This window comes from Thunnus maccoyii, chromosome 8 (assembly GCF_910596095.1).
Source record: "Thunnus maccoyii chromosome 8, fThuMac1.1, whole genome shotgun sequence".
In the NCBI taxonomy this organism is placed as follows: Eukaryota; Metazoa; Chordata; class Actinopteri; order Scombriformes; family Scombridae; genus Thunnus; species Thunnus maccoyii.
Genome location: NC_056540.1, coordinates 34,342,501 through 34,364,641, shown reverse-complemented (window position 1 = coordinate 34,364,641; position 22,141 = coordinate 34,342,501). Strand labels below are relative to the sequence as shown.

The 22,141-nt window shown below is 39.6% G+C and overlaps 3 protein-coding genes across 3 annotated transcripts in view; all 3 read left to right on the top strand.

Annotated features, from left to right (window-relative positions):
• tgfbi (transforming growth factor, beta-induced) overlaps positions 1-11,560 on the top strand; it is a 36,688-nt gene extending 25,128 nt beyond the window's left edge. The window contains exons 11-17 of the mRNA XM_042418380.1: positions 3,329-3,465; positions 4,558-4,688; positions 8,636-8,760; positions 8,837-8,939; positions 9,042-9,109; positions 9,796-9,820; positions 9,905-11,560. Of these exons, the coding sequence (XP_042274314.1) occupies positions 3,329-3,465; positions 4,558-4,688; positions 8,636-8,760; positions 8,837-8,939; positions 9,042-9,109; positions 9,796-9,820; positions 9,905-9,966 (651 nt within the window). The 3' untranslated portion in view covers positions 9,967-11,560. The remainder of the gene's footprint in view (positions 1-3,328; positions 3,466-4,557; positions 4,689-8,635; positions 8,761-8,836; positions 8,940-9,041; positions 9,110-9,795; positions 9,821-9,904) is intronic.
• Positions 1-22,141, top strand: part of LOC121901528 (NLR family CARD domain-containing protein 3-like) — a 481,268-nt gene that overhangs the window by 392,708 nt on the left and 66,419 nt on the right. The gene's annotated exons all lie outside the window — the stretch shown is intronic.
• The window catches only part of exosc3 (exosome component 3), a 3,272-nt gene continuing 795 nt past the window's right edge, over positions 19,665-22,141 (top strand). Inside the window, exons 1-3 of the mRNA XM_042418395.1 lie at positions 19,665-19,961; positions 20,377-20,526; positions 20,904-21,055. Coding sequence (XP_042274329.1) covers positions 19,737-19,961; positions 20,377-20,526; positions 20,904-21,055 — 527 coding nt within the window. The 5' untranslated portion in view covers positions 19,665-19,736. The remainder of the gene's footprint in view (positions 19,962-20,376; positions 20,527-20,903; positions 21,056-22,141) is intronic.

Sequence of the window (22,141 nt, the reverse complement as noted above, 5' to 3'; positions counted from 1 at the left end):
ACTGACAAACCTTTTTAGTTTATTACAAGTCACTATCATCATTAGACAGAATGAAATGACCAGATGATGGCGCTAGAGGAAGAGTCAGAGGATCAGAGTTATTACAGTTCATCCTGAGGGGAACGTGAATGTGTGAAACTAAGTAGATGTTGACATATGACCTGCTGATGGCGCTACAGAGAGGGATTCATCCTCTGAGGAAGATGAACGTCTGCTAACAATCTTGTTATTATAGTTGTTGAGATCAGAGCTGCAGCGATCAATCCATTATTACCAATATTGTGACAATCAATTAATCAGTTTAAGTCGTTTTTTAAGAAAAAGTCCTGTAAACTGAAGATCTTTGTGTTGTTGACTGTTGGTTGTTTATTTGTGCGGCACATTTCAACAGCAAGACAATTCAAAGAGCTTTACATAAAACATAAAACACATCATAAAAAGACACATTTAAATAGAATTTAAGATATGAATAAAAAGCCTGAAATGTGATTTAATAAAAGTCAAACAGAGACGTGATTCAGTGTTGATGTGAGAGAACTGAGAGTTGCAGCAGTTTGTTCACATATAAAAACTGGTTTAGTTTGGACTCTGAGGACATTTCACAACATTTGAGGTTACATCTTTCAGAACAAAGTGACATTTTAACGACCAAACGACTGATCAAACAATCAAAGATGAAAATAATCATTAGTTGCAGCCCTCGCTGGGACGTCTATGGAGCGACTACATGTTGTTTTTGGCCGGTGGTCTTGCAGAGGAAACAACATGTGTCTGCTGTCCTCTGAGCGATCGGACTCTATCAGGATGTGAGGAGATTTGGCTCGTTGGCGCGTCTCAGTGTGGTTGTTGTTGTGTTTGTTGTTGTTCGATGTCAGCTGATGTCAGAACAGGAAGCCGCCTAAATGATCTCCTGATGTTCTCTATTTGCAGGAGGAGTAGTGACATTTTCATTTCTGTAATGAGACACAGTGGTTTTCATGTTCCTGGATCTTATTATCGACTGTAACTTTAAAATCCTTCCTCTGCGCTGACCTCAGACTTTTTCCAGATCATAGAAGAAGCTGCTCTTTGTGTGTGTTTGGTTTTGAACGTGGTCTCTGCGTGTCAGCTGTGACGACGATCAGAGCGGCAGATTGGACGTCGTCTTGCTGAATATGCTGCTGAGTGTGTGTGTGACTGTGTCGTCTGTTGCCAGGAGGATCATCTGTCTCCCGGTGGCCGTTAATCATCTTCGGTGATGATGTCATGAGGTCACTGAGTTTCCGTCTCTGCGTCTCGTTAATGACAAACAAACGAACAGGTCTGACGGTCGCAGAGCCGAGAGACAAGAATCAGTTTATATTTCAAACATCAAACCGTTTTTTTAAATCATTTTTCAAACGGTGGTTCGACTGCAAAAAAACTGCAGCCTCATTACTGCGACCGCATGTGGTGATGACATCATCCAGAGCATCCTGTGGTGATGTGAGTCATCAAATAAAAGCTTTGCATGTCCAGGATGAGGTGGGACCCCCCACCGATCGGAACAAGAACCTCACAGCTACGTACACAAACCATCATTCAACATTACTTTCAACTGATAGTTTCATCCAATTTAAACAGAATTTCCAGAAAAATCCTTAAAGTAAAATGTTCTGAATGTTTGTTTCCGTCCTGCTGCTGTTGTGTGAATATCAGCAGATAAACCGTCGCAGAAGAAGAAGAAACAACGAGATGACGTCATTAAAACAGTCAAAGCTCAAACGATGGAAAACATGACGGAAATATGACGTTTCTGTTAGTTTCATGTATTGATGTGAGGAAGGTTACAGCCTCCTCATCATCGCTCCACACAGATCTGATGTTTTCAGCTCTTCAGTGACGTTTAAGTCACATGATTCATGACGTCATCATTTACTCATTCAGTCTGTTAAACCTTAGACAGGAAACTCTTTTTAAACACGTTTAGAGATTTTTCTTGAATTTTTCAGAATTTTCCACAAACTGAAGATGTGAATAAAAACAAATGGAAACATATTAAAGCTTTACACTTTCTTTTTTTTTTTAAATATTTTTGGGGCATTTTTAAGCCTTTATTGGACAGTTGAGAGATGACAGGAAACGAGGGGAGAGACGGACGAGAGGAAACGACTCACAACTCAGATCTGCTGCTGGAATCCAACTGCAGACGACTACCGGGACACATAACTGAACTTTAAACACATCGTTACCATTTCTGACAAATTATCAGCTGAAATATGCATCAGTACTGGTCAATTTGACATAAATGTGTGAGGAGCTGCTGGTTTTTGTGTGTGTTTTCTGTATTCAGAAACTCAGGAGTCTCTGTTAGCTTCAGCTCTGCGTCAGCGACACGCGGAGCTCAACTTCTTACTGAAGAACCAGTTCATATGACCAGAACCAGCTTCACCAGTCAGACTCCATTTGAAAACATCACTGTGATGGACATGATTATTATTAATATTAACTCACCTGCCCAGAAATCAATGAATCTATTGGTTCATGAAATGTTACAAAACCATGAAAAATGTCTGAGCTGACGTCTTCAAACCGTCCAAAAATATTCAATATTCAGTCCACATGCTGCAGGTCTCTGACTCGTGGGTGGCTCGCTCACATTTCTGCTCAGTAATGAACTCTGCAGACCGCAAGAAGTTTCCTGCTTCCCACAACTGCTAAATCTTTCCAGACACTGTGTGTGTGTGTGTGTGTGTGTGTGTGTGTGTGTGTGTGTGTGTGTGTGTGTGTGACAGAGACAGACTGAAACATTCAAGACGAACTTCATATAAAAAAACATCTTTTCTTAATTTTCTTTGTCTGATTTCTGCTTCACCTCCTTCATGACCTCATCACCTCTCCATCACCGGTCGAGGCGTGTTATGAAGAACAGAGACAGACGTGATTTTAGCGTCTTTGATGAGTTTTTGGTCACATCTTAAAGAACAGAAACTTAACATACTGTAGTACCTGACCAATCAGAGCTCAGCATATTTCACCACCGGTGTGATGTACACAGGTGAGAGGTCACCAGCGACATCATTCCTCTTTCTCTTCTCTCTCTCTTTATTGTCATCTGGAAAGCATTCATACACCCTGATTACACTCGGTTTTAAAATGCATCTCAGCGATCTGAACACAAGCGAACAGCTGAGACTTTTCGCCGTTCACACCTGTGTCCATCATGCATCTGTGTTCAGAAGGTCAACCGGCTTCGCACACAGTTATTACGTCAGTCTGTCGCCAGGTTTGTTTCACACTGGCTGCTAAGAAAACAAGAATGTTTCAAGAACTAATCAACATGTACGGACTGTTCCAACTGTCTCTGTAGAACCTGTGCATTGAGAACGCCTGCATCGCTGCCCACGATAAGACGGGACGCTTCGCCACCATGTTCACGGTGGACAAAGTCCTCACCCCCCCGATGGGAACCGTCATGGACATCCTGAAGGCCGACGACCGCTTCAGGTGAGATTTTATACTCAACTAAACAATAAGTACCAGGAAGAGACGATCATGTCCCTCCTAACCTCCCATAAACACCAGTACTCTGAGGGAAACTGTGGTAAAGTGTTGTAAACTGTGGTAAACTGTAGTAAAGTGAGGTAAACTGTGGTAAACTGTTATAAACTGTTGTTAACTGTGGTAAACTGTGGCAAACTGTGGTAAACTGTTGTAAACTGTGGTAAACTGTTGTAAACTGTGGCAGCACTCAAAGTGCTGCCACATGACAGATATAAAGATGCCGGTCAGGATCAGTCAGATTTTTCTGTCTGCTTCAGTTGTTCGGGAATGTTTTGGTCTGAGATATAATGTCAGAATAAAAAACATCTTCAGCTGCTGAATCTGTGACGTTTAACGCAGTCAGACTCTTCTGTCTGTGAGCTTTCTCAGGATCGTTAGCATCTCTCAGCGGCTAATAAAGCTCCCAGCTGTTGAATCATTTTTCTGTTTAATCGTCTTTCACTGATTGTCTCTCTTCTCTTCTTTCTATTCGTAATCTTCTTTAATTCGTTAGAGCAGCAGAGTTTATAAAACTAAACCACAACATTCAACTCGTCCGTCCTCTCCAGAATGTTACACATGTTTACGTGTTCATACCGACATGTTAGTCACACTGAACTATCCTGTAATTTCACTTCATTTAATCAAATGTTTGAATCAGTGAACAGATCAGAGATGTGAGCAGCCATTCAGAGGTCTGCAGGCTATGTTTAGCTTAGCACAAAGACTGCTAAGCTAGCAGTTTCCCCTTGCTTTGTGCTAAGCTAAGCTAGCAGTTTCCATCTGTTTCCAGTCTGTAAACTAAGCTAGGCTAGCTGTTTCCACCTGTTTCCAGTCTGTAAGCTAAGCTAGGCTAGCTGTTTCCACCTGTTTCCAGTCTGTAAGCTAAGCTAGGCTAGCAGTTTCCACCTGTTTCCCATCTGTAAACTAAGCTAGGCTAGCAGTATGTTAGCACATGGACTCACACTGTAGACTTGATGCTCTGAGCAGCCTGCAGGTTCCCACCCCTCCATCTGATCAAGGTGTAAGAAACAAACCCACCTCCTCCTCTTTCAGTCTCCTGGTCGGTGCGATCCAGACGGCAGGTATGACGGAGCTGTTGAACCAGCAGGGGACGCTGACCTTCTTCGCTCCCACCAACGACGCCTTCAACGCGCTGCCGCGTGCCGAACTCAACAGACTGATGCGTGAGTACAAAACAAATATATTATAAAATATTATACATATTATGACATAAATTATAAAATAATATTATGAAATAAATTATGAAGGACTTTAAAACCTGGAAGTCTCATCTCAGTGGATTAATTTAAAATTTTAACTTTTGACTTTTTGTTAACATTTTGAAAAGTAGAAATTCCAGTAAAGACATTAGACATGAATAAAAACCTCAGCTTGTATTTCTGTGGATTATAACATATTTATACCTGAGCTACAATCTGTGGGGGTCCAGGTATCATCGGATAATTCATAATTCATCTGTAATTCAAAAACTAAAAAACGGTAAATCTGTTATTTGTTTCAAAACAAAAAACAAAAAAACATTTTTGGTGTCAGAATCAAATAACGAAAAACCAATCAAACCCGGCCCGTTTTTGGTTTTTGCTGATTCGTTTTATCGTTTTTCCTTTTTGGATTGAATATCCAGCAGGTCTGCGGACATTCAGCCGGTTCGTTTTTTGCGTTTGAAACCAAAAACGGAAGTCACGTGATCTATTCCTTTTTTGTTTCCCAACGAAAATCCAGAAAACCAAATCTAAAAGACCGGGCGATTTTGGTTTAGAAATCAAGTATTTTTGTCAGTTTTGTACGATAGCGGAAGCGGCTACATTAGCCTACCCATGATCCTCAGCAACCGTCGCTATGGTGAACTTTACATTTCACATCCCTCATTTAAGCCCTACACTCATCAAACTGGACTTTAGATTGTGCATTTTATTCAACCTCCGCTGTTACATGATGAAATTATTTATTAATTATTTATGTTTAATTTATTCTCTCGTCACCTTCATATATTTCATACACTTCGTTTCTTTGTCCATAACACACATTATTTTCTTTACAGTTCAATGTTCAGTAAAGTACGTTGATCCCGATCATAACCAATAATCTGCAGTTCTACATAATGTTATACTGACTATATGTCGCTGGCGTCTTCACCATAGCAACGGTCGCTGAGGATCATGGGTAGGCTAATGTAGCCGCTTGATTTCTAAACCAAAATCACACAATCTTTTGAATTTGGTTTTCTGGATTTTCGTTGGGAAACATAAAAGGAATAGATCACGTGATTTCGTTTTTCGTTTTTGGTTATTAGTATTTTGTCGTTAAGTTTGGAGTTTCTTTATTTCTGATGGAAACTTATTTTTGTGACTGAGATCGTCGGTTTAATAAAAGCCTTAAATGTTAAATATTTAGAGGTACTGCACACTGAAACGTGTTTTTTGAGCTGTAAACTAAATGATATGACTGGAGTGTGATGTAACACATCAATATATATAAAAATAAAAATATATAACAATAAGCATTTCATTGGCTGAAAATGTCTCAACACGTCATCTACTGTTTTAAATCAGCTCTGAACCAACAAGGCTAATGCTACACAGCAGGGCTACGACCACGCACTGACAACCAACTGTCCAATCACAGCTTGGGGGCGGGGCTTATCAGTGCACATGTTTTTATTTTTATTACGACAGTAAATACATAAAAAGGAAATATAAATAATAAATGTATTTCACCTCATGTCTTTGATTTATTTTTATTTATTAGGCATTTTAAGTCTTCCATATCGATCGTCTGTATAAATGTGAAGAAATTAAACTGTAATCCATTATTTTAATTTTAGGAACTTGTCAAACAAACAGACACAGTTGAATTAGTCTCCTTCAGGTCTGAGTTTGCAGCTCCTTGTTTGGTCCGAACGTCCTGAAACATGTTGTTTATGTGACTCACGTCTGAACGTCTGGTTAATACAACGAGTCTGAGCAGCTTCACTTTCAGTCCTAATGTTGTTTTAACTTTGTGTTGTGTTGCTTTAACTTCTCTGAACAGCACCTCGAATCCGCCTCTGCGTATGAAACGTGCTTTATAAATAAAACTGCTTTTCCTAATAAAGACATGCAGACGGTTCACTCTGACGTCCACAGAACATGTATGAGACCTGGTTTTAAGGTTCACAGATTTAGATGGAAAATTCAGCTGGAAAGTAACTAAGTACATTTACTCAAGTATTGTAGTTAAGTACAGTACTTGAGGTACTTGTACTTTACTTGAGTATTCACTTTATACTTCCACTCCACTACATTTCAGAGGGAAATATTGTACTTTCTACTCCACTACATTTATTTGACAGCTTTAGTTACTTTTCAGATGAAGATTTGACACAAGATAACAAATTAATAAGCTTATAAATCACATTGCATTATTAAAGATTAAACAAGTGGTTCCCAATACGTTTGGCTCGTGGCCCTTTACAAAGAATCAGTGTCTCTTTGTCATGTTTCAGATGTGTCTGAGTTGTTTGTAGTTTCCCCTCACATGACTTATAATAACAGTTTGAGGCCAAAACTAAAAGATTGAAAGAAAAGAAAACAATAATAATCCAAATTTATGCGTCAGAACTTTGTTTTTTCTTCTTTCCTTCCCGATCTTTCATCTCACCAACCCTCAGATTTATCTGCTGACCCTCACACAAGTAAACCGGCTCCACCTCGAGCAGCTGCAACTGACTCATCAGTATTAATAATGTACTTTGTTTAATATATATAATATACAGACGGGTGACAGATTATGGAAGAGTCACTGCTAATCAACACAAAGTAGTTGTGAGTGATCAGTAGGGCTGTAGTCAATAACGTATCGTACATAATCTTTAACTAATCGATTAGTCGCGGGTGGGTTAGCCTCTTCAGGTTAGGCTAACCTATTGTTGCTAACTTTGGAGCTAACCTCCTTCACTTTTGCAGCACTTGGGGAAACAACAGACCTGACATATTTTTTATGACACATTTATTAACTGTTAAACTGTAGTCTGTTCTGCACATTTACTACCAGACTGACAACTTACCGTTAACCTTTTCCTCTGCTCCGCTCGCATCCACCGTCACTTTCCCGCCGCTCTTTCCCGCTCGCTACGCAAACATACTAAGCGCTGCCCTATTCCTAAACGGAGTTACACTACTGATATTTAGCGTTATTTTTGGCATTAAAAAATATCTTTTGGCCTGGTGGGGGTTCGTTGATATTATTACAGGAGAAACGCTGATTCAGTAAACGTTCAGTAACCGTTGAGTACAGTTAGACCCAGCAGTCTCCATCAGGTTGGGCGAGTTCAAAGTTGTGAAAACAACGGGGGTGTTTTGAATACACCCCCGTTGTTTTCACAGGTAATTTGTTAGTCTGTCCCTCCCGCCGCAGGAAATAATGGATTAATCCTGGAAAGCTGTTGATGTAGCACTTCTCTCCTTATGAAAATAACACGGAGATTATTCGACCAATGAGAATTTAGTCGGACAAGAGCATATCACACCTGGACCAGGTTTTCCTTTAATCTGCCACCTGTCTGTATTACAGCCTACTGCTGCTAATACTTATGCACTTGATGATTTTAAATGACAACATCAGAATGAAACATGAACGTATCCGTAGCGACATCAGAACGAAACATGAACGTATCCATGGCGACATCAGAACGAAACATGAACGTATCCATGGCGACGTCAGAATGAAACATGAACGTATCCGTGGCGACGTCAGAATGAAACATGAACGTATCCGTGGCGACGTCAGAATGAAACATGAACGTATCCGTAGCGACGTCAGAATGAAATGTAGCGGCTCCTAGTCGGTCGTTTGTCAGCCGCTCAGGATGAAACATTTATTTTAATGACATTTGATGAATTTATTCTTTGTAAAGTGTTATTACAGACATGTCTGAACTCGCCGCCACCCGTCCACTCACTCATTGACTCATTGATGTTTAAACCTCAAGGACTTCTGGGAAACGATGTTTGTTCTTACGTCTGGAGCAGAATCTGGAAGTTACAGTTTCACTCTGTCTCTCTGTTTGATGTTTTTGTGTGTGTGTGTGTGTGTGTGTGTGTTTGTGTGTGTGTGTGTGTGTGTGTGTCAGGTAACCATCAGGAGCTGTCAGGTGTGCTCAGGTATCACCTGGGGGAGGAGATGCTGGTCAGTGGAGGAGTCGGATCTCACACCAGAGTCAAACCTCTGCAGGGGGGGAAGCTGGAGCTCGGCGTGGTCAGTCCTCTCTCCTCACTCGTCAATAACTTTATTTAAACACCGATCGGTATTGATAATCTCCTCTGCGTTGCAGCGTAACTACACCGTGTACGTTAACAAGATCCCGTTGGCGGACGCGGACCTGATGGCGACTAACGGAGTCGTCCACGCCATCAACAGCATCATCAGACCTCTGCGTGAGTTCAGACTGTTTCCCGTTCTGAGCCTTTAAGTGTTAAATGTGTCGGCCGGATGTCGCCGTGGTGACAGACAGTCTGCTGGTCTTTGTGTCTCTGCAGCTGCGAAGGTGGACAGAGAACAGGCTGACGGACCTTCAGCTCCGCTCAGAGTACCCCACGCCACCAGGGTGAGAAAACACAGAGTGACACTAATAAACATGTTTCACCTCCAACATACTCGCAGCTCTTTATTGTGATTATTGAGGCCAAAAATGTTTGATTTTGCAGCAGCTTTTCTCAAAAAATTGCAATAAAATTTGCAATAGTTTATGTCTCTTTTTGCAGTAAAATTGCAGGAATTGGGGAAAGAGTTTTTTAAAAAACTACCACCAATGAAGAGTCATGTATATAATCACTTCCTGCACGCTGTGATGACGTTACCGTGACAAGAAATGTGACAATTAGTCCAAAAAAATTGTCCAGAAACTATTAAAAACACGTCAGTGAGTCCCAGCGCTGCACTGGGTCACATGATCCTTCATCATGAAGAGTTTGGTCACATTAGTTTGTTTAGAAACGGATCCAAAGACTAATAACAGCATCATGTTTTCAGTCTCTGGAGAGTAGTTCTGTGTACGGCAGACGCTACTGAGCATGTGCAGGAACACGGTTCTGTTTACAGCTTCACCAGCTTGTTGCGCTGCAGATCATCAACCTCTGGACTTCAGAAGTTCACAACGAGGATCTGGCCAAAAAGAAATGAAACACTTACAGCAAAAAATAGGAAATATTGACCAGAAGACATGAAGGTTGTCATAATGTTATTGAATGGTTCTTTATTTAACTGCTTCTCCTCCTTCGTTCTGTCTCGCAGCTCGACTCCAGGAGCTTCAGGGACGGTGAGTTTATCTGAAATATTTTCTAAACATCTGGTTAAAATGTAGAATTAAAATCTGACAGAGAAGTTTCTTTCTGTTTGTCAGACGATCTTTTCCAGAAGGTGCTGAAGAGTCGCTCCAGCAGGACGATGAAACACAGCCAGTAAAAACCACAGAGCGAGAGGACGAGACAGGCGTCCAAACTCAGCGCCACATCTGAGCAACCAAAGAAGAAGAACAGATTTCAGTTCTCACACAAAGGAGAAAAATCCCCCTTAAATTCCCTTCAACACTTCTGCTGTCTGTTGTGTTTCTGGATCCTTTTTAATAGTTTAGTTTTTCCCACATTTGAACAAGAAGAAGTTCAGTCGCCATGGAGACAGAAACCAAAACATTCCACGGAAATTCTCCCAAAAATCCTGTTTTCACCTGGTTTTAATATTCAAAATAAAAACTTCAGATTTTCTTTTTTTTTGTTGTTGTTTGTTTACACAGTTGTTGAAAGTTGTTGAAAGGAACTCTGGGAAATGTAGGAAACCACTAAGTGAAGTCGATGTAACTCAGACTGGAGGTGTGAAGTGTGAAACTCTCCTGATAGTCGAACCGTCCTGCAGCTTTTATATTCTGTTTACATGATCTCATCTTTCTCTCTGATAAATCACATTTACTCTGTCATGTTGGCAGACAGCTAAGAATACCGCAATACCCATGAGCCTCAGCTGCTGTTGCTAAATAAAACATGTCGCCATGGTTACTGAGTTCACCCAAAGTGATCCAGAAATTAAAAGGGAACTGATTTAATCTGCATATTGTAAAATAAATTTAATCTCTTGCGTGACTGAATTTTAAGCTCTGTGATTGGCTGTTTCTTGCTGAAATGCACCTTGGGAGTCGTAGTTAACTCGTCTCCTTCAGTTTTTACATCCACAGACTCGTATCTTCGACTTTTTTACTAAAGAATCAGATATTTTCTGACACAGTTGTTCATCTTTTGTTGTGATGATTCAAACAGGAGAGTTTCATGCTGAGAACTGAGAGAAACATGAACCAGGAGCATCTGAAATAAGTAGATGATTGTGTGTTCAGGAAGCTGCGTTGTGTGTTTCTGGGAGGTGTGAGAGCATCTGAGGGGGATTTTTCTGCCTTTTTTTTTAGTCACTTAGACAGAAGAAGAAGATGAAATATTGTTTGTAAAGACATGTTTCAGTTGCTTTTTTACTTTTTTTTTTTTTTTTTTTTTTACCAAACCAGTGTTCTTGTTGTTGTGTGTACACACTAAAAAAATCACTGAGTTCAGATTTGACCCAGTTTGGGTCGACGTAGCGCCGACACAAGTTTTAGTGTTTTTATTTCCCCGTTGCGTTATTAACACAAACTAATCTTGTTATAATCTGTTTAAACTTACATGTCACAGTTTGTTATTGATTGTTAATAACTTCTGAATGTCGTCTGCACGTCGTTTTGTACAAGAAACATTTATGACAGTTTTTATCTAAAGCTTGTTGTGTGTAACACTGGCTCACAGTAACAGATGCTACAGTTAACTCCATGTTTGTTGGTGCTTTATTGATCCAAACTGGGTGGAGTTTTAAACCAGTGTTTTTGTTGTGTGTGTAAAAAACAGAAAAAGAAAAAAATTGTTTTTTGACCAAATGTCAATTTCTGAACTTTCACGTCTGTAAAAAAAAAAAAAAAGGTGTTTTGTACTCTGTGTTGACGTCCTGCAGCATGTCGGCAGGTTCGAGCTCAAACTAAACAAAACTAAACTAAATGAGCTGATGATGGTTTTCTGGAGGTTTTTAGGATTTTTTTTTTCTTTTGTGTTTTTGTAAAATAAAGCTGAAAAATGAGCTCTGAGAACTCGTCTCTGACTCTGTGTGTGTGTTTCTACATAAATAACAGTCTCAGAGTTCAGGCCGGGTTCATTTCACTCTCTGCTGCTTTGTAAAAAAGGCTGCAGAGCGTCGACGCGTCACAGCCGTCACACCGACTTAAATCATCTGTAATCTGCAGCAGTGGAAGAAGTTCTCACATCCTTTACTGCAGTAAAAGTACATAAGTATTATGAGCTTGATGTAGTTAAAGTATTGCAGTAAAAGTACATAAGTATTATGAGCTTGATGTAGTTAAAGTATTGCAGTAAAAGTACATAAGTATTATGAGCTTGATGTAGTTAAAGTATTGCAGTAAAAGTACATAAGTATTATGAGCTTGATGTAGTTAAAGTATTGCAGTAAAAGTACATAAGTATTATGAGCTTGATGTAGTTAAAGTATTGCAGTAAAAGTACATAAGTATTATGAGCTTGATGTAGTTAAAGTATTGCAGTAAAAGTACATAAGTATTATGAGCTTGATGTAGTTAAAGTATTGCAGTAAAAGTAGTGGTTTGGTCCCTCTGACTGATATATTATTATATATGACATCATTAGATTATTAATAGTGAAGCATCAGTGTTAGAGCAGCATGTTACTGTTGTAGCTGCTGGAGGTGGAGCTAGTTTACACTACTTTATATACAGTTAGCTAGTTTAGTCCAGTGGTTCCAAACCTAGGGGTCGGGGCCCCTCCAAAGGGTCAGCAGATAAATCTGAGGGGTGGTGAGATGATTAATGGGAGAGGAAAGAAGAAAAAACAAAGTTCTGATACACAAATCTGTTTTCAGTTTTTGGACTTTTTCTCTAATCTTTGATTTTTGCTGAAATATTGGATCATTTGAACATTTATTGAAATGAAAGCATGTGAGAAGTTTAGAGGGAAAAATCACTATTTGGTGGAGCTGTTAACAACTCATAGACATGTGAAATGTGACCCCGACTACACACTGCTTTTTGTAAGACGTCAAAAGACAAAAAGGTTGGAAACCACTGGTTTCATCTTTAACAATGTGTTGTATTTTAAAAGCTTGTTATATTATCCATTGTGTCAAATCTTCATCTGAAAAGTAACTAAAGCTGTCAAATAAATGTAGTGGAGTAGAAAGTACAATATTTCCCTCTGAAATGTAGAAAGTTGCATCACATGGAAATACTCAAGTAAAGTACAAGTACCTCTAAACAGTAGTTGAGTAAATGCACTTAGTTACCTTCCACCTCTGGTAATCTGTGCACGTTTCCTGCGTGCACGCTCGCTGCTGCAGCTGAAGCTGCTGCAGGAGGATCAGAGTTATGAAACATTAATGTGGTCCAGGTGAGGTCAACAGAAGCAGAGTCCAACAGAAACACAGCTTTTTTTACAGGTTTTAATGTGAGGCAGTGAACGCCTCACGGTTTCCTCCGGAGGGAAAAAGAAAACAGAGCAGAAACACAGTTCAGACCTGAATATTCCAAATCACACAACAGAGACGACAAGATGAACACGAGGACGTTAACTCGTCATAAACACGTCTTCAATTAAACAACAAAAACAAGACGACTGACGACAGACGTCAAGAACAGAACAACATTTTAGTCATTTTTTTAAAGCAGAAATGTTAAAAAGTTGCCGGTTGCAGCTTCTGAAACGTGAAGATTTCAAGCTTTTCTGTGTCAAACATGATAATAACTGAATATATAATAAATAAAGTGAATATCTTTGTGTTTTAGACTGTTGATGACGTCACCGTGAGCTCAAGATGATAATCGGCAGATTAATCGATGATGAAAATAATCGTTGGTTGCACTCTCAGTAGCAGTGTTTCCCTCCACTTCATTAAAGACTTCATCTTCAGCTTCCTCTTCTGATGTCGGATGTTAAACAAGGTCAAAGTTCAGAAACTTGCTGCCTGCAAGTCAAAAGTCAGAGTTCTCATATTATTCTGACTTTTCATCACAACAGTTCAACTAATTCTCGTAATATTATGATTTTTTAGTCCGGTATTATTCGGACTTTTTGTCTTTTAATATTATAAATTCTCTCATATTACAACATTTATTTCTCATATTATTACGACTTTCTAGTAATATGAACATAAATGCCTGTCCGCTCTGTAGCCTTAGTTGCTAAGGTGGTTGCTAAGGTGGTTGCTAAGGTGTTTCCATGTGTTGTTCAGCTCCAACACGTACGGATGGATTTGAGAAGTTGACATTTGGAGTAAAGAAGGAGAAGAAGAAGTGAAATCCTGCTACTATAGTTTGTTTACGTAGCCTCCGGAGCCGGAGGAAGCTTCCTGAAGCTGACCAATCAGAACAGAGCGGGCTCATCAGGAGGCGGGGCTTAAAGAGACAGGAGCTAAAACGGCCTGTTAGAGACAGAGGCTGAACTGAGGGGCTGCATAAAGGACCAGTAGAAGATAAATAAGCAGGTTTTATTCCAGTAGAGCCCCAGAATATAAACATAGAGGCTGGAGATGAGCAGAATATGTTTCCTTTAATCTGACAGCTGGAGTTACTGGTTATTGTGGAGATTCAGGTTTTATAGTTTATCAAATGAGATGCATTATTATACAGTATAATAAACTACACAACAGTATATAATACTACAGCTCCATTAATCTACTGTTTACATGTTATTTATAACAGGGAATAAGTGATTGACCCAGCAATGTGATTGGTTGTTAATTTGGGTTTAAATGAACCAATCACAGAACTATTTTTGTCATATTTGAAATAAAACGATCACACTCAAATCATACAACATAATATTTTTATTCATTTTCATATTTTCAGTGTCATTTCTTTCGTTTCTTTTTTTCAGGCTGAACTTCCACATAATTTAATCTTTTGCTCCAAACTGCAGAAACCGGAGTCTGCTTCAGTAATATCTTCATCTTATTTAAACACCTCAACAGACTTAATTAAATCAACTCATTTTTCTTGTTATTAGAGGGGACAGAGTCTTTTATCCGCCCGTCGGTGCCGCGTGTCTGAGCTCGCTGCTCGTCGTTCTCTCGTCCGGTGGAGTTAATGCAGAACACATTGGAGCTGCTGCGGTGTTTGTGCAGAGATGAGTGACAGCAGCAGATAATGCAGGACAGCTGCTGCTCGCTGCAGGAGAGCTCTGTGAAATTACAGCGGACGTGTTTGTGTTCAGAGATGTTCGGTCAGATTTGAACCTCCGGCTGACAAACACAATTACTTCATTAAACATTCAAACTATAATTAAATCATCTTAAATTCCTCTTTAATGTCTGGTAACGAGTCACAAACACGTCAGACTGAAGAAGTCATCTAAGATACTACTAGTATACACTAAATATAAAGTACATTATTAGTACTAATGCAGTCCGGTGGTTCCCAACCTAGGGGTCGGGCCCCTCCAAAGGGGTCGTGAGATGATTAATGATTCATTTTTCATGGTTCTTGTGAAATGTTGTCATTTGATGCTGAACTGTTTATCTGTAAGAATTTAAAAAACCATCTGAAACATGGAGTCACAAGACAAAACGTTCTGGAAACACTGGTTTAACGTTTAACTAACATTTACAAGTTTATCATTTTATTTCATGTTGGTTTTAATCAGAAAAGGTACCGAAGCTGTGAGATAAATGTAGTGCAGAGGATGAATGAAGTCGATGAAAATGAAAATACTCGAGTGAAGTAGAAATACTTCAACATGTTACTTCAGTACAGTAGTTGTAGTATTTATTCAGCCTGCAGCTGTGATCTCTGGAGGAAACTTTCAGGTTTTATGGCTGCAGGAAGTAAAATGATCTTCATAGAAAAGACTCTAACAGTGCACCCGTTAACAAGACAATTAGTCGCCATAGCAACCACAACCCAGACAGTCTCTTCAGTCGGTCACTTCAAGGACCCAGTAAACCGTACTGTTGTGTGTGTGATGACCAAATGTAAGTAGGATGGTTGTTGTGAGGTTGTATGAACGTTGTGTCTGAACCTTCGCTGCCTGTTCTCAGCTGTGGTTTGTGGTTCTTGTTAACTTTAATCACTGAGCTGTGTGGAAACGTGAACCTTCATGTTGAACACACAGTGTTTTAATGACGTGTGTGTGTGTGTGTGTGTGTGGACGTTACTTTATATGTTTGTCATGCTGATTATCTCTTTACTACTTAGACACTAATTCATGTGTTTTCCTTGTTTAATTCCATTAGTGAAGATAATTAGTCTGCTGTTTCAGACCACACACGAACCCTCCATCACCTCCCTGCACCGCAGCAGACCAGACGGTAAGAGACGGAGTTTGTATCTGATGCTTTAAACCTTCAGCTGCACAAGTTCAGTCACTTTATTAACAGGTGATTCACTGTGAACTTCCTTCTTTTACACGTTGAGTCAGTTTTAAATCAGTCTGTCGGATAAACTGAGCTGCTTTAACACGATTATGTGAATATTTAACATGACACAGCGTGTGTGTGTTAGTGTGTGTGTGTTAGTGTGTGTTAGTGTGTGTGTGTGTTAGTGTGTGTGTGTTAGTGTGTGTGTGTTAGTGTGCGTGTGTGTGTTAGTGTGTGTGTGTGTGTGTGTTAGTGTGCGTGTGTGTGTTAGTGTGTGTGTGTGTGTGTGTGTGTGTTAGTGTGTGTGTGTGTTAGTGTGTGTGTGTGTGTGTGTGTGTGCGTGTGTGTGTGTGTTAGTGTGTGTGCGTGTGTGTGTGTGTTAGTGTGTGTGTGTGTGTGTGTGTGTGTGTGTGTTAGTGTGTGTGTGTGTGTTAGTGTGTGTGTGTGTGTTAGTGTGTGCATGTGTGTGTGTTAGTGTGTGTTAGTGTGTGTGTGTGTGTGTGTTAGTGTGTGTGTGTGTTAGTGTGTGTGTTAGTGTGTGTGTGTTAGTGTGTGTGTGTGTGTTAGTGTGTGTGTGTTAGTGTGTGTGCGTGTGTGTGTTAGTGTGTGTGTGTGTGTGTGTGTGTGTGTGTTAGTGTGTGTGTGTGTTAGTGTGTGTGTCTGTGTTAGTGTGTGCGTGTGTGTGTGCGTGTGTGTGTGTTAGTGTGTGTGTGTGTGTGTGTGTGTGTGTTAGTGTGTGTGTGTGTTAGTGTGTGTGCGTGTGTGTGTGTGTTAGTGTGTGTGTGTGTGTGTGTTAGTGTGTGTGTGTGTGTGTGTGTGTGTTAGTGTGTGTGTGTTAGTGTGTGTGTTAGTGTGTGTGTGTATGTGTGTGTGTGTGTGTTAGTGTGTGTATGTGTGTGTGTGTGTGTGTGTGTGTGTGTGTGTATGTGTGTGTGTGTGTGTGTTAGTATGAGTGTGTGTGTGTGTGTGTGTGTGTTATCTCTCTGCTAACTTGACTTAAAATAACGGACTCGTTCGGAGACTTTCCAAATGTGATCAAACCGAACGGATCAAATCCTGATGATGAAACGAGTCATTTCGCCGGTTGTGATGCTCAGAAGCATCACATGATAGATGTGGAGGTCGGGGGGGGGGGGGGGGGGGGGGTTGTTAGATTTCAAAAAGTGGCAAAAAAAGTGAACTTAAGTCCAGGAGATGCTGTTCGCTTCCTGTTTCCAACCGCCAGTCAGCATATTTTTTTAAACACCTTAATGTGGTGTTTATTGTTGCCATGACAACCAAGGTTGCCTAACTTTAAAGGAGCAGTAACCACATTTCAACTGAACATTTTAACCCAAACCAGGATCTTAATCACAGCGTTTATTGTTTAACAGCGATGTTTTATAAAGCAGCATATTTTACAGTTTCAGGTTTTTGTAAATTATAAACAGGATACAAGCAGCGTAAAGGTGTGTAAGAGTCACTTTATTTACATAAAAAAAGGATCGTTGTAATTTTATGAATGAGTCTGTTGAGAACGGGTTGGTTGTTTGGTCCTCTGGTGTCGCTGCTTACATCTTCCTCAGAAACACACCTGCCAGGTGACGACAGACTCCTTCCTGTTTTATCAGATACAAATGTTTGATATTTTCCAAACTGAAATTGTTAAATTGTTTTGAGATCATTTTGTTTTAAATAACAGCACAAGGTTGAGGTTTGTATCACATGACCTCTCCTCTCTGTCTCCCGTCATTTCCTGTTTGTGTCTCCAACAACAACAACGACACACATACAGTCACAAGTTACTGTGTGTTTGCTCATATTGTGTTGGTTTGAAAGTTTAAATTTCACACATAACAACACATAATGTGTCATATTACACATGTTTGCACGTCTCTGTGTTGACCTCACGTTGACCTCATGTTGACCTCATGTTGACCTCACGTTGACCTCACGTTGACCTCACGTTGACCTCATGTTGACCTCACGTTGACCTCACAGCCTGTATTCATATCATCAACACAAGACAACAAACACAAATATGAGTCAGTTTGTATCAGTTTTAACTTCCTTTGTGAGTTTTTAACACCTGAAGGCATCAACAGTAAACCTGATCATCTATCAGCTGTTATAATAAAATAATAAACACAAATAAACAACAAAGAACTATAAAAAAAAAATGAGACTAAAACTCCAGAAACGGTTCTGTGGTCACATGTCAGTGATGTCAGAGCGCCGCCTGCTGGTCAGAGGATCAACACACACATGATTAACCACTGAGTGAATAAATATATAATATATAATATATAATATATAATATATAATATATAATATATAATATATAATATAATAAATGAGGACAGCAGAGATCTGCTGCTTCTGTCTCTGAATCTGATTAACGTCACTGAAGAGACAAGAAAGAACTTTATCAAACTTCTACTTCATGTATTTACATCATGAAGTAAAATATGATCAAATCTAATTATGACGTCTGTCAAATCAAATCTCTTTATGAAAGATTTCAACTGATGATAAATGTGATTAAAAGGTTGAAACTTTTGTTTTTTGGTTTGTGTTTAAACTGGAGAAAATAAATGTTTGTTTATTAAAGAAAGATTATAAAATGTGATAAATATGTAAAATATAATTTGCCTAAAAGTCAGAGATCTCTGTGTACAGATAAGATGCATCATAGGCAGCACATACTGAAAGATAAACAAACAAACAAACAATCTGTGAATATTGTGAATGAATGAGCTGAAATCTTCTTTAGATCATAATTTACAACAAGTATTGTTTAAAAAAGTTCCAGATTTAGATCTGAGTGGAGATTTAACTGAAAAACAGTTTGTTTATTTGTGTTTTCTGAATATATTTCTAAAGATCAATAACTTCCTGTTTATGTTTGTGTTTATGAGCTGAATCAGATCAACAGTGTTTTGTTTGGATTTTATGTTGTGTTTTGTGTTTATGTAGCTGTGTTTGTGTGTTTGTGTGTTTGTTGTATTTCTATTGTGAGAGATCTGAGTGTCATGTGGACGGTTTATGTTTATGTTTATGTTTGATGATGTTGACGTTGTGCTGTTAAACAATGGAGGTTTCATGCTAAAATGTTTGGTTTGTTGCTCATTAATGTGTCTGAATATTTCCATGAAGGATGAAAATAAAACTATTCATTCATTCATTTATATGAGAAAAAAAGAAAGAAAGAAAGAAAGAAAGAAAGAAAGAAAGAAAGGAGGTCAGTAGATTAATGTGAGGATCTCTTGTTTGAACTTTGTGTTGCTTTCGTGTGATTTCTCATCTTGAACATCTGTCAACATCTGTTTATGTCTCACTGACTGTTATTGATCTGTGTTGTAGACGTTGTTGTCAGTCTGAGTTCACTATGGAAATAATAAATTATAATATACAAATGTTTAAATCTTATTTTTCAGTTTTATAACCAAAGTTTATAGTTTCAACCTTTCAAATCTGAGTTTTAACGGTTTATTTACTGGCGTTATTACTTCTGTTTTCTGTTTTTATGTGTTCTGGTTTATAAATAAAGTTTTTCTTTCTTTGAACCGCAGAACCTTTAACTAACATTATATTTTTATTTTATTTGTATTTCTTTGTGATTTGTTGTGATTAACAGCAGTCTGTTGTTGTATTGTTGTTGTTGTTGTTGTTGTTGTTGTTTTGTCCCGCAGGCGGCGCTGCAGGCAGGCGGATGAGTTTCCTGTTTCCGGTGTGTCACATTTCTTTGTGTCCGTGCAGCAACAACAAACATCACATGTGTGTGTGAACCTGAACTCCGCAGAGTCGAGATGTTTTCCTGTTTAAAAGATAAAGTCGGGGAGGTTTTGTTACCGGGAGATGATTTCTCCTTTCAGGCCGACGACACCATCTCTCTGACGGACCACGTGAAGCCGGAGAAGGTGGTCTGCGGCCCGGGGCTGCGGCGCAGCGGAGACCGGCTGGTGGTGTGTAAGAGCGGCGTCCTCCGACACAAACAGCCCAACATGTTCTGGATCGATTCTCAGCAGAAGAGGGTGAGACTTCGGATCCACGATGAACACTGGAAGCTGCTCATACTCTCACATTTACCTCCATCTGTTTACTGTCAATCTGTACTTTATTTAAAACTCACCAGACTCCGTTTAGAAACACTCGCCTCGTCAGTTAAAATGATTATGCATCAGTTGTTTTTACGGCTTATTGATAATAATGTCACCGAGGAGCATTTCATGCCGTTAAAGTTCAGCTTTATTTATTAAAATAAAGTATCTACAAACTCAGAAAACCACAGAGACTCATGAGAAGTGAAAGTTGTGATGTGGTAGTTTCCTGGAGTTCAGCAGTTCTCAGTACAGGTCTGTAGAAAACACATGTGAGATACACACCCTGACCTGGACAGGTGTTGGAGCAGTGCATGCTGGGATTTTGAGTCTGTCTCTCTGTTCTCAGTATGTCGCCGCTAAAGGAGAGACGGTCATCGGCATCGTGACGGTCAAATCAGGAGACGTCTTCAAGGTGGACTTTGGAGGAAGTGAGCAGGCGTCTTTGTCCTACCTGGCGTTCGAGGGCGCCACCAAGAGGAACAGACCCAACGTCCAGGTGAGACTCTGAGAGCAGGGCGTCCAGGTGAGACTCTGAGGGCAGGGCGTCCAGGTGAGACTCTGAGGGCAGAGCGTCCAGGTGAGACAATGAGAGCAGAGCGTCCAGGTGAGACTCTGAGAGCAGAGCGTCCAGGTGAGACTCTGAGAGCAGAGCGTCCAGGTGAGACTCTGAGAGCAGGATGTCCAGGTGAGACTCTGAGGGCAGGGCGTCCAGGTGAGACTCTGAGGGCAGGGCGTCCAGGTGAGACTCTGAGAGCAGAGCGTCCAGGTGAGACTCTGAGGGCAGAGTGTTGAATGACAATGATTTGACAGACACCTGTGTGTTACCTGTGCAGCTGAGCTGTGACCCCTCCTCTCTGTGTGTTACCTGTGCAGGTGGGAGACTTGGTGTTCTGTCAGTTCATCATAGCCAATAAGGACATGGAGCCGGAGCTGGTGTGTATGGACAGTTCAGGACGAGCCAATGGGATGGGAGTGTTTGGAGGAGGAGGTCTGCTGTTCAGAGTCTCTCTGGGACTCGTCAGAAGGTACAAAGAGCCTGAAATGCATTCTGGGTATTTATAATGAACTATTAACAGTGGTGGAAAGACACTAAGTACATTTATTTAAGTACAGTTTAGAGGTACTTGTACTTTACTTGAGTATTTCCATGTGATGCTACTTTCTACATTTCAGAGGGAAATATTGTACTTTCTACTCCACTACATTTATTTGACAGCTTTAGTTACTTTTCAGATGAAGATTTGACACAATGGATAATATAACAAGCTTTTAAAATACAACACATTGTTAAAGATGAAACCAGTGGTTTCCAACCTTTTTGGCTTTTGACGTCTTACAAAAAGCAGTGTGTAGTCGGGGTCACATTTCACATGTCTATGAGTTGTTAACAGCTCCACCAAATAGTGATTTTTCCCTCTAAACTTCTCACATGCTTTCATTTCAATAAATGTTCAAATGATCCAATATTTCAGCAAAAATCAAAGATTAGAGAAAAAGTCCAAAAACTGAAAACAGATTTGTGTATCAGAACTTTGTTTTTTCTTCTTTCCTCTCCCATTAATCATCTCACCACCCCTCAGATTTATCTGCTGACCCTTTGGAGGGGCCCCGACCCCTAGGTTGGGAACCACTGGACTAAACTAGCTAACTGTATATAAAGTAGTGTAAACTAGCTCCACCTCCAGCAGCTACAACAGTAACATGCTGCTCTAACACTGATGCTTCACTATTAATAATCTAATGATGTCATATATAATAATATATCAGTCAGAGGGACCAAACCACTACTTTTACTGCAATACTTTAACTACATCAAGCTCATAATACTTATGTACTTTTACTGCAATACTTTAACTACATCAAGCTCATAATACTTATGTACTTTTACTGCAATACTTTAACTACATCAAGCTCATAATACTTATGTACTTTTACTGCAATACTTTAACTACATCAAGCTCATAATACTTATGTACTTTTACTGCAATACTTTAACTACATCAAGCTCATAATACTTATGTACTTTTACTGCAATACTTTAACTACATCAAGCTCATAATACTTATGTACTTTTACTGTAGGACTTGTGATGGAGTATTTTTACTTTGCTT